The sequence below is a fragment of the Macrotis lagotis genome, chromosome 7 (assembly GCF_037893015.1).
Source record: "Macrotis lagotis isolate mMagLag1 chromosome 7, bilby.v1.9.chrom.fasta, whole genome shotgun sequence".
NCBI classification, from domain to species: Eukaryota; Metazoa; Chordata; class Mammalia; order Peramelemorphia; family Peramelidae; genus Macrotis; species Macrotis lagotis.
Genome location: NC_133664.1, coordinates 28009629 through 28021787, shown reverse-complemented (window position 1 = coordinate 28021787; position 12159 = coordinate 28009629). Strand labels below are relative to the sequence as shown.

Below are 12159 nucleotides of genomic sequence, written 5' to 3'. Positions count from 1 at the left end.
CAGGAAGCTCCCAATACCATATTGTTCCCAGAAGGCTGTGCTGGGGCTCTAAGTATTGCAGAATATATACATATGTATATGAACATATATATATATATATATATATATATATATATACATAAATACATATAATAGTCTTTTAAAAATAATTTTTTGTGCCTACCCATTTATTTTTAACATTCATAAAAAAAATTTTGAGTTCTAAATTTTTTTCTCTCTTTGGCCCTGCCTCCATGCGTTGAGAAGGCAAGAGATATGATATCCATCACAAATGGTCTTCATAAAAGTCTGAAGCTTTAAGGAGATAGATTGAATTAGAAAAATGCTAAACCCTTGGTATACTCCCATCTTGTATTCTGAGCTATCACGAACTTCCTAATATGGATTTCTGTACTTACCACTGATTTATTTATCATCTTAACTCCTTGAATTCTTGTGGACTTAAGAAACCTTGGTATTGATTCAAGCTGGCCTTTTGGTTCATGTTTATTCAATTCCTGATTGGGATGTCAACCCATCTCAGTTTCTACCCCAAAGGGAGGTTGGTTTTTTCCCCTTTGCTCTAATGTTTATCTAATTACTGGGTTATTTAGTTCTGCCCCAAGCCAAGGATTTTTAAAATCTATTTATTTATTTATTTGTTTATTCATTCCTTCATTCCCTCATTTATCTATCTATCTATTTATTTATTTATTCATTCATTCATTTATTTATTTAGTTAGTTTTTTGCAAGGCAATGGGGCTAAGTGGCTTGCCCAAGGCCTCACAGCTGGGTAATAATTAAGTGTCTGAGGCCTGAGTTGAACTCAGGTCCTCCTGACTCCAGGGCTGGTGCTCTATCCACTAGCTCCACTTAGCTGTCCCCCCTCCCCCAGTCAAGGATTTAATAGTAAGAGTCTTAGACAACGAAACATTTCCAGGGTGGTAAATACTGTTATATGATATTGGCCTGCAAATGACCATTTGAGAAACATTGAATTAGGTGATATTAGGTAAATCAACTCATTCAAATAATGACTATCTATCTGCATGTTTTCTCTGTTAGAATGTAAGTTTCTTGAAGACGGGGCTGCTTTGTTTTTTGGTCTTTTTAACCTCATTCCAGGGATAGCTGGTGGTATAGTGAATAGGGTACCTAGCCCCAGATCCTTAATCCTTATAAATTGTTGTCCCTGAACAAGTCATGTGACCACATTTGCCTCAGTTTCCTCATTTGTAAAAATGGACTGGAGAAAAAAATGGCAAGCCACTGCAGTATCTCTTCCAAGAAAACCCCAAATAGGGTCATGAAAAGTCAGGCATGACTGAACATGATTGAACAATAACATCTTCAGTTCAGGAATTGATGATAATTAAAACATATGACATTTATCAAAAACTATTTCAGATAATTTATGAGGGAAATATCTTCTAGTCTTTTATAGCATATTCAATTCATTATGTCAAAAATTCATATTATTGGTTGTTTCTGTTTGTTAAAAAATCTGATCAGATTTTGGCCAGTCCCTGACTTCTTCATAGCAGCAACAGGTAGACACAGATTAGTAGTTCCCATCCAAACAAAAATTGCTGACATTTCATCCTCCATACAACTTTCTAATTGTAAAATATTCAAAGGTTGACTTTTAATTGAAATTCACAGTGGTAGGCCTTGAGAGATATTTCATGACAATAAAATCTCAGAATTATAGGGACTCATTAACAGAGAAGAATGCAGGCCTAAGTTGCTTGCATCAACTTTAATTGAAAAATGCAACCAAAAAAACCTCGAAACATTGAATGACATAATCTCTACAGTTTTTATAAGGTTAAGTAGTTTTCTTACATTAAAAAAATTAAACTCATTTCCTCCTTCTTATTATATCTCAGTATTGAAAGCCCTGTAAAATCCTCTATTATGTTCAAGTTAGTCACACAAATGCAATATTTTCGATTTAATTTCCACAGGCTTGGCTCAAACTAAATTCATGAAGAGAGAAGATGCCTAATCATCCTGAGAACCAGGTTCAAAGTCTTTACATGTATTTTGTTCATTTCTATTATGAACAGATTTCACTTTATCCTAATTTTGAAATGGTTAGGAACCTTGTGTTCAATATGTGAATGGTAGCCATGAAATGGTTTGTTCACTAGCTGGGTGATGGAACTGAGACCTGGAATCAAGAAGGGGTCCAAGTCTTGGATTCAATTTTATTCAGTTCAACCAGAATTTATTAAATGCTTTTTGTATATGCTAGGTTGAGGAATGAAAAAATAAACTTTAAAATGGTGCTTGGACTCAGAATGCTCATGCTCTATTAGGAGGACACAACAATGACATAGACAAATAAATATTATTTATTGGGTGGAGTGAGAACACTAGTAACAAGTGGGATCAGGAAAGGCTTCCTGTGGGAGGTGGCATTGTCTTTTTTCCTGCCTTTGAAAGATGCTAAGGAGTCAAATAAAGTTTAGATAAGGAAGGAGGGTATGCCAAGCATGAAGCACAGCCTATGCAAAGGCAGAGTGGTGGGATATGGAATATAGCATTTGTGAAACAGCAAATAGGATTTCTGGGTGGAGTAGAAAGTGGATTCAGGAGAAAAGATGTGCAATAAATCTGGCAAGAGAGGTTAGAGTCTCCAAAAAAGATTGTGAAGGGTTTTAAATGTCAAGCAGAGTAATTTGTAGTTTACTTGGTCAGAAGTGGAATTTGGAAAGCATGTTTTGCCAGTTGTTTGGGGAATAGATTGAAAGAGAGACACACAGAGAGAGAGAGAGACAGAGAGAGACAGATGGGGGGGAGGATGAGGGCTTAAACTAGGGTAATATCTGTGTGAGGGAAAGGAAGGATCTAAGAGTAAGACACCTTTTCTAGCATAAATTTATCACTTTTAAACTCACCACAAGCTGTTAGCTTGTGCCTAGATTGATGCCACTTTCCTCAGCCTCTTCTCTCCACTAATTGGAGGGGTGTTTGGTAGTGTACCAAACCCCTTTCAATACCTTTTCTTTATGGAGGGGAGAATTTGAAGTCCCAGATCACTCCACTTTGAATTGGTCACCTGTCTGGTTTACAGAGCATGATGTTCTCAGCCAGGTATAATTGATGTCCCTACCCCCACTTCCTCCCTCTCTCTCTCTCTCTCTCTCTCTCTCTCTTCCAAGGCAGTGAGATTAAGTGTAAGTATTGGGAACTCAGATTCTCTCCACTCTAGGGCTGGTTCTCTATCCACTGTGACACCTAGCCACCCCTCCTGCCTCTTTTTATGTGTTGTCTTTCCCTTTAGATTATGAGCTTCTTTAAAGCAGGAACTGTCTTTTTAAAAATTGTGTCACCAGTGTTTAGTACAGTGCTCTATATATAGTAGGTGCTGAATAAATGTTCATTGGACTGAATGTAGGATGTTGTAGAATTGGACCAAAATTTGTCAATGAATTGGATGTTGTAGAATCAAGGATGACTTAGGATTTTGAACTAGGGTGATTGAAGGATGGTTGGCACCCTAAAAGAATTATGGGAAGCTGAAGAAGATGCTGATCTGGGGAGAAACATAATGAATGGGTTTCATTTTAGACATGTTGAATTTGAAATATCTATGGAAATTCAGGTAGAGATAGAAACAAGTAGTTGGTGCTGAGTGCCTAGGTTTCAAGAGAGAGGTGAGGGCTTCACATGCAGATTTGGGAGTCATTTAGTTTGACATGATTGAATCCATGGAAACTAATGAGATCACTAAGAAAGAGAAAAGAAGGGGTCCCAGGGCAGAGCCTTGAGGGACACCCATCTATAGAGAGTGGGATATGAGCTCTTTTGTGGGGTATAGCTTGAAGGTTAGAAAGATCAAATGAGGAGATAACTCTAAAGAACATAATGGGAATCAGGATATAGGAAAAAAACCAAAGATAAAAGAGATGTTTGAAGGGAAAAATTTCTGGAGGAGATGGTACATATCCATCAGTCTTGTCCAAAGAATGCAGTTAGTGATCCCATGAATAGGGTGACAGGATCTCCCAGCTTTGGGGGCTGAGAGGGAAAGGAGAAAGAAATTGCTCAAAGTTTTCAAGGCAGAAGCAGGGACAGGGGTTAAATAGGTGTCTTTCAAGGACCTCAGGGCTGTGATCATTTATTTTGTGGGTGAGAGAGAGGAGGGACAGAAGATAAGCTTATAATGTAAAGCTTTTAAGTGGAGTTAGCAAGTGTGTTGTAGTGAGATTAGAGGGAGAATAGTGGGTTGGCAAGCAGGAGAGCTATGTTTCAAGAGTGAGGTCTGTGTGCGGGTGGTTTAAATAGTTATTATCAGTTGGATTTGTGCATGAGTGAGTCAGTAGACTAAGAAATGGAGAGTGTAGCTGTACATTGAGAAAGGTTTTGAGAAAGACCATCTGGGGACAACGGAAGGGTTATGGCTGTATCCTGCACATCGCCTTTCTTCCACTCCCTTCCTTTTTTCTCCTCAGCTCATTCTTTACCAGTGGGGTGTGAAATCAAATTCTTTTCTCTCTACATTTGAATTTATCCTAATTTCTGAAGGAATTGAGAGTGGGGGGGGCAAGGAAGGGTGAGGAGGGGAGGAGAGGGATAGAATGACCTAGGCCATAGGACTATCCTGGCCAACATTCTCTCCTGTTGAACCTGCGAATCAGACTTCTTTCAGACTTCTTCTCTGTCTTGTGTGTCATTCTTTCAATGCCCTAATCTAAACTCAGTAACAATGGATGAGGGGATTTTATTGAGAAAAATCAGTCCATGCTAATGTACTGGCTAACTGATGGGTCACACCCCCTCCTTGAGCAGCAGAAAATGACAGCTACCAGATATTCCGCTCCCTGCTCTGAGAGCTTAACCTGGCTTCTGCCCGGAGACAGTCATTGTTGTTCCTTCCTCTAAGAGAATGTACCAGAAGAGCAGAGCCCTACCTATGGCTCAGCATCGTCCAGAAGGTCCATATGGGTTGTTTGAAGGCAGAAGGAGAACACAGCAATTAATCAACAAGTGCTTACTAAGCACCTACTATGACCCAGTACTGGCGATCAAAACACAGAAAATGATTCAGTTTTTCCTGACAATGAGCTTCCTGTAGCTTCATTTCAGAAGCCTTTCTCACTGAGGCCTCTCCAAATCATCCTTTATAACCTTTACAGAATGTAATCTTCAGGAGGGCAGGGACTCATTCATCTTTGTTTTTATATCTCTAATACTTAGCATGGTTTCTAACACATAGTGGGTGCTTAATAAATACTTGTTGATTGATCAATTAAAGCTGTGGCAATTGGAAAGTAAGCCAAGAGGAAATGTTAGTTTTAACAGTCATTAATATGCTATATTATTTTCCCAGGAACTTCTATCTTTTGACATTTCTATACATTTTATTGTAGAATACTTGCTGTGTCTTATATTTTTATGTAGCTTTCTGTTGCCTAGGTCAAGGTTTAAGGAAAGTTTTTCTCTTGGGATGGATTCTGCCATGCCAAAGTGACACATTTAGACTTTGGTGTTTAATAGACCATTTCCAAGAGGGGCTGACACTGAGTGAGGGTCTGTTTTTTGGGTTGTCCTCATGGAAGTTAGCTCTATTCATGGTGGTGGAAGCCAGGATAGCACAGGTTTTTATTATTCTTCTAAAAATAGATCACTAGGCCACCATACGACCTAGCAAGACAGGTATGCACACCTGAGGGTGAAGGACTCTAGTAGGAAAGATGGTAGTCCTTGGGCAGTGTGGGAGACAGATAGACATCTATTATAAATATTTAGAAACATTTACCTTCCTCTCAGGCTCCTTTTGCTTTTTTCAGTTTTCAACCTCCTCAACTAGTCATAATATTAAGAAAAATTTAATGATTTTTTTTATTAAAAAATAAATTTTGATGTTCCCTATACACATTTTCTTTTTCTCTACCTTTGTGCCTTGAATGTATCCCTCCTCATCAGTTTTTTATTGAAGTTGTAATGAAAAGGTGAGGGCCTTTTTTTAAAAAGAGGATTTAAACCCTAGTTCTGTCACTTTTACTGTGTGAAGGTGGGCCATCTTATTTTATCTATGCCTCAGTTTCCTCACTTTTAAAATGAGAGTGTTAGACCAGATGGCCTCTAGTGTACCTTCAACCTCTAAATCTCTGATCTTATTATCTTCTTCATGTTCCAATTTAGACATACCTTTCACAAAGCTTTCGTGATGCCCGTGTTGGACAGAGCAGTTTAATGTTTCAGTTTTGCTTAATCACTTTTTTTATAGTTTTCCTTTTGGGACATCATACTTTTAGAGCCTATGTCAGATTCCCTCTATGAGATTGTAAGGTTCTTGAAGACAGAGCAATGATGGTTCAGTGGAAAGTATCTTGTTTTTGAAGTTAGAGTCTCTTGGTTCAAATCTTAATTTTGCCACCTATATACCTGTTTGACCTTGGATAAATCACTAAGTCACTACCCCTCTGAGCCTCATCTCTAAAATAGGAGGGGGTTGGTCTAGATGACCTCTTGTGTTTTTCCAGTTCTAAATATTCAATATTATGAGTTTTGTTTTTGATCATTTTATCCCTGATCCTAGCAGAATGCCTTTTATTTTGGGCCCTAAATAAAGGCATTATCAATAATTACTTGTTAAAGTAAATTCCATCCATTTTTAAGATAGTGTATACAGTCATTATGGTTGAATTGAAGATAAAATGGGTGTCAATTTTGTGAACTTGCTTTTCAAAATGGTGAAAGGCCAACAAAAGTTGCCTTTTCCAACTGTGTGGTCCTTATTTTCTTCTCTTTGTATTAAATAGCCCTAAATAATAATAAAAAAAATCACTTGATGTTTTCAAGAAAATCAGAAAGGTTGGATCAAACCAAGGTCAGGTACAGAAGAAAATGGGTATTATCTTAGGAAAACTTTGACTGAACAATGAGATTAGGCGTAAGGGCATTTGGACCAGATCTGAAAACAACTCCACTCAATAAATTCCAGTGGTTCCCTGTTACTTTTAAGTACAAATTCAGATGCCTCTGCTTGACCTTTAAAGCATTCTACCTCCTCTCTTTCCAGTCCATATAAATTCACTCAACTTAATTTTTGATCCAATTAAACTGGCCTGGCTCTTCATCTCTCATCTCCTTGTTTTTGACTAGGCTGTGTAACACTGGACCTGAAAAGCCTTTGCTCCTCACAATCTTAGGACTCTTGGTTTGATTCAGCGCTTAGATCAAATGTCATCTTCTCCACCTGGACTCAAGATCTCCACCCACAAGTTGGTAGTACCACCTCAGTTTTCTTTGTTTTGTTGTTGTTCAATTATTTCAGTTATGGCCAGCTCTTTGTGATCCCATTTGAGGTTTTATTGGCAAGAATACTGGATTGGATAACCATTTTCTTCTCCAGTTCATTTTACACATGAGTTGCAAAGTCAAATGGTTGTACTTACTTTTTATGTGTTCATATGTTTAAATATTGTCTGCCCTTAAAGATATAGGCTTCTTAAAAGTAGGAATATTTCATTTATATCTTTGCAAATCCAGTGTTTGATATATAGTTGGTGCTCAATAAATGCTTGTGAATTGAATGATTTTATCACAATATGAAAGAAGTCTACTATACACAAGGCCCTGTGCTCAGTGCCTTACAAATATTATCTCATTATTCTCACAATGACCCCAGGAGGTAGGTACTATCTTTTCCTTCATTTTGTTGTTGAGGAAACTGAGGTAGAAACAGGTTAAATGACTTGCACAGGTTCTGATAACTAGTTAAGTATCCGAGGCAAATTTGAACTTGGGCCTCTCTGATTCTAGGTCAAAGTTCAGTCACTATACCACCTAGCTGATAGGAGAGTGGAATTCAAGATTCATGTCTCATGTTGCCTCCTTTTGCATCAAGTTGTTAAAATATGAGACGGGAATGAGTCAAGGTAATGAATTTCCTGGACCAGGTTATTATAGAACTCAGGAGAACTTTTCCCTGTTATATATGGTTTTCTATAAGAACTTTGATCAAAGCAATGATCAATCATGATTCCAAAGGATCAATGCTGAAATACAACCCTCATGTTCTGATAGAAATTATTGTTGTTTGTCCATTATACTCAAAGAGGCCCAGTGGCATCATAAGGGTGATGTCTTAACTTGTGCATGGATTGGATTTAAGTGAGGCAGAGCTGGGCAAAGTCATCAGCCTCACTCTCTCTTCCAGAATCTTTGGAGTCCAGTGGCAAGACAAAAATTGTTGACCCAATCCTGTCAGAGAGGTGAGCAGCTGAATGTGCAGAATGAGACACACATTTCTGAACATACCCAATATGGACATTTATTTTGTTTCATTAGGTATATTTGCTAGAAGGACTTTATTTTTTCTTTTTTTCTTCTCAATGGAGGGGGAGATGGGAGAGAAAGTCAGTGCCGTTAATTGCAGAAAAATATTTTTACCAAAAAACCCCCAACCCCCCCCCCCAAACCATCTTTGCATTTTAATGGAAAGTGGAAGAAGTTGGTAGCTAGAGGTTAGATGGAAGAATAATGCCAAAAATCTAAGATTTTATTGGTCCCAGGCTTCTAACAATTTTGAACTTGGAGAAGGAAGTCAATATCTTCTTGAGCATGGATACAGGGAGACATTCTGCCTCTGGGAAACAACAGGTAGAAATCATTCTGCTTATTTTAGTTCAGGGTTGGGTAATTCTCATTGGCATAAGGGGTTGGTTTTCACTTTCAGTGTAGAAAAGGTAATGATAGGGAGGTGTGCCCTATTTAATAAATTTCTTGGGGGGGGGCATTTATCTCTTTAGGTAATCACTCCATTAGAGTTGGAAACCTACTCTCAACACCTCTCTGAGTTCTGGGCCCTTTAATTAATCATGCTCTGCTCCAGTTTCCTCATTTGTAAAATGAGGATAAGAATACCTGCCCTTACCCATTTCTCCAGGGAATTTGTCAGGATTAATTAGCTAAAAGAACCTGCTAACCACAAAGAACTCTCTGGAGGTAGATGCTATATTAGGACAGGTATGATGAATATGAGCATAAAATAAAATATCACCCACCTATCTTTTAAAAGAAACTAAAATAAAATGCACAGAGTATGCTCAAATGTCTCTAATTAATCATATTTCTAGAGACAGCTGGAACTCTATTGATAGGAGGCCCCTGTTGATTCCATTGGTGACATGGCTGCATCAATTCACCAGGTCTGTGTTGCCATGTTACCCAGTGACTGCCTCATCCATGAATCTCTTGGCATCTTGTTGGGAGGCTTAACTGGTTTTCTATTTGTGATTAGTGGCAATATGGTTACTTTGGGGATGTAGAGAGCTTCTGACCAAATCACAAATGCTAGCTCATGATCATTCCAATTGGTCACTTTTTGGAATCCCTAGAATTTCTTCTGCATTAACTTGGAACTTATTCTTTTTTATGATTAATATTTGCATAGATCTTTAAGGTTTGTATAATATATTTATTAATTTTAAGCAACCAATGCTATATATATATATATATATATATATATATATATAAAACCTATATATATAGATATATATAAAACCAATATAACCAATAATCCAATAACCTATTTCAAAGATGAGAAAATAGCAACTTAGGTGAATGACTTGTCTGTTGTAATACAGCCAGTAAGTGTCTAAGGTGGGATTTTTACTTAGACTTGCTCTAACTAGAAGTTGAGGACACAATTCACTCTACTGGATTATCTCAGAATGGAAGCTGCCCTGGACCCTGGGAAGCCTCTTTTCTTCAACCTCTGGCCCTTGCCCAATGCTGCAGACTTCATTTGGTATTTATCAAGCATGTAAGTGCTAAACCCTGGAAATACAAATATCATCATGGAGCTGGTATTTTTGGCTCTCAAAACATATTGGATTTAGAGCTTGAAGAGACCTTAAAAGAGATTATTGAGTCCAACCCCCAAATTCCATAGATGAGGAAACTGAGATAGAGAGGATAGTGAATTGCTAGTGTCATCCAGCTAGTAGATGTCTGAGGCATAATATGAGCTATACAGAAAGTCAGAAGACACATTTATCAATTGGTTCATATGTATAAAATGGGTCATGTATAGGAGAGTAGACTCAAAACTCAATTTTTTGACAGACTTAAAACAATGGGTCAAAACTAACCAAAAAATTGTTAACATAGTTCAGTAGAAAATAATTCATGTTTGATCATAAAAGCAACTGTACATGTTCATGGTTATGGAGGCCCACAATTCCCATGCTGCAAGTTAAATTAAGTCAATATTATGTTGTAACAGCTAAGAAAGCCCATACAATGAAAGACTGGATTTCTAACCTGTAATGTCTGAACCACAGTTGTTGATATCACACAGTTCCCTTCACTGGTGAGACCCCATTCATCATATTGCATTTTCCTCTGATCAAACTTTAAGAAAAATGTTGACAAATTGGATCTAGAAATATTGTTATCTAGGGAATGTTTGAAGTCACTCGAAATTCTTAGTTTGGAAAAGTGTTGAGTAGGCTATGATTAGTCTTTACATTTTGACATCTCCTATTCAAGAGAGATTAAACTTAATTCTTATAACTTTTTGAGTACTAGGACCAATGGAAATAAATTTTGGTTCCCTATGAGGACTTTCTAACAATTAGTAAAGTAGTTAATTGGTTCCCTATGAGGACTTTCTAACAATTAGTAAAGTAGTTAATGTCTCAAAATGATCCTTTTAGGAGTTAAGTTTCTGTGTTGGGGAGGTTGGACTCCATTTTTCCTGTTCAGAAATTCCAATGAATTCTAACAAAGTGTGACAATGACTAATTAGTTAATTGAATCATTTATTAGGAATCGTGTCTAAGGTACTATGCTAGGTCCTGGGGCGGGGGGGGGGGGGGAGAGAGGGTAAGTTTTTGGAGTTGAGAGTCGGGATTACATCATTCATTGTATTTTTATCCTGAGTTTAGCAAATACTAGTTATTTAATAAATGTTTGAATGGTTAATACAGAGAAAAATGAGGTACTATTATTGCCTTTTTCAAGAGCTTACAATCCAGAAAAAGTGAAAAAGTTTATAAAAAGAAAACCAGTAACAATGACATGAATATATCAGAAGCATGTAAAATGTTCTGAGACCATCATAGTTTCTATTAATTAACTCATAAAGAGGTATACAGTTTCCCATCTAATACAAAGGTGGTAGGAAAAGAATCACTCACATTCCAGTTAATAACTTTTATATTAAATTTCCATCTGCTTGTGAGAATTAATTTCCAATGTGAGAATATTCTCACTTGAGCACATTGGTGCTATTTTTGCACAATATCTATGACTAAGTAGACAAATGAAGCACATGACATGAAACAAGCTTGAATCTCTGCTCTGTATTTAGGTGACTGTTAACATTAGGTGAAGACAAGGAGGAAAACCCCAAACAAAAGCTCTCTGTCATCCTTTCCTGATAAACCTACCACTATAGTGTCAAAGAGGATGATTTCCTGAACACTTGTTGGTAAATTGAATTCCTACTTTAGAGAAAGGAAGTTCTGAGTTCTTATCTTGCCTTGGATGCTTACTGACTATGTGACTCTGTTTCCTCAAATGTAAAATGAGAATAATTATATCTATATATGAGATGACATGGAAAGCTCCTCCACATTAGTAATCCCAATTACAGTCACAACTCCTTGCCATGGATTATGACTATATTCAGATACTCTAAGACTCTGGTTGTTCTCTTCTGGCATACTTTTCATTTTTTTTTTAGATTTAAGGGACTGAGAACTGCCCTGGTTTAGTTATTCCGGATGAAATGATCTTGATTCTGCTCTGTAAGAATAGGTAGAAGACCCAGGCCCTGTTTTCTATCCAATGGGAGGAAGGACTCCATGGCTGCCCCTAATGTCGTCTCTATGTACTGTTGGCTTTAGGATCTACACAATCCACCCATCAGAGGCTCTTCCTCTAACTGCTGACTTTCATTGTGAACTTGATTTTGAAAGTTCTCACTTGAATGATCTTCCCTCTTTAGGTTCCTTTCCAAATATCAATCACTGACTCTGTAGCCACTCAATAATTCATCCATGTTTTCAGTTCTTTCTCACTCTCTGGAGCCATTTTCCTTCACCAGCAACCTCCAATCACCCTTAGTAGGGTGATTGGAATCCTCCCTTACCTTCACCTCTCTTCTCTCCCCAATTCCAACCAGTCTTTTATTTCTACCTCCACTATAACTATCC

At 37.5% G+C, this 12159-nt stretch overlaps 1 protein-coding gene across 10 annotated transcripts in view; it reads left to right on the top strand.

Moving 5' to 3' along the window:
- The window catches only part of OXSM (3-oxoacyl-ACP synthase, mitochondrial), a 215589-nt gene that overhangs the window by 67321 nt on the left and 136109 nt on the right, over positions 1-12159 (top strand). The window contains exons 6-7 of one of the 10 annotated variants that reach the window (XM_074195677.1): positions 7097-7215; positions 8154-9384. The exons of 6 other annotated variants lie outside the window; for them this stretch is intronic. In XM_074195677.1, coding sequence (XP_074051778.1) covers positions 7097-7157 — 61 coding nt within the window. In that variant the 3' untranslated portion in view covers positions 7158-7215; positions 8154-9384. Of the gene's footprint in view, positions 1-7096; positions 9423-12159 lie in introns of those variants that run through there. 3 more of the 10 variants (XM_074195676.1, XM_074195678.1, XM_074195675.1) reach the window with 3 other exon arrangements.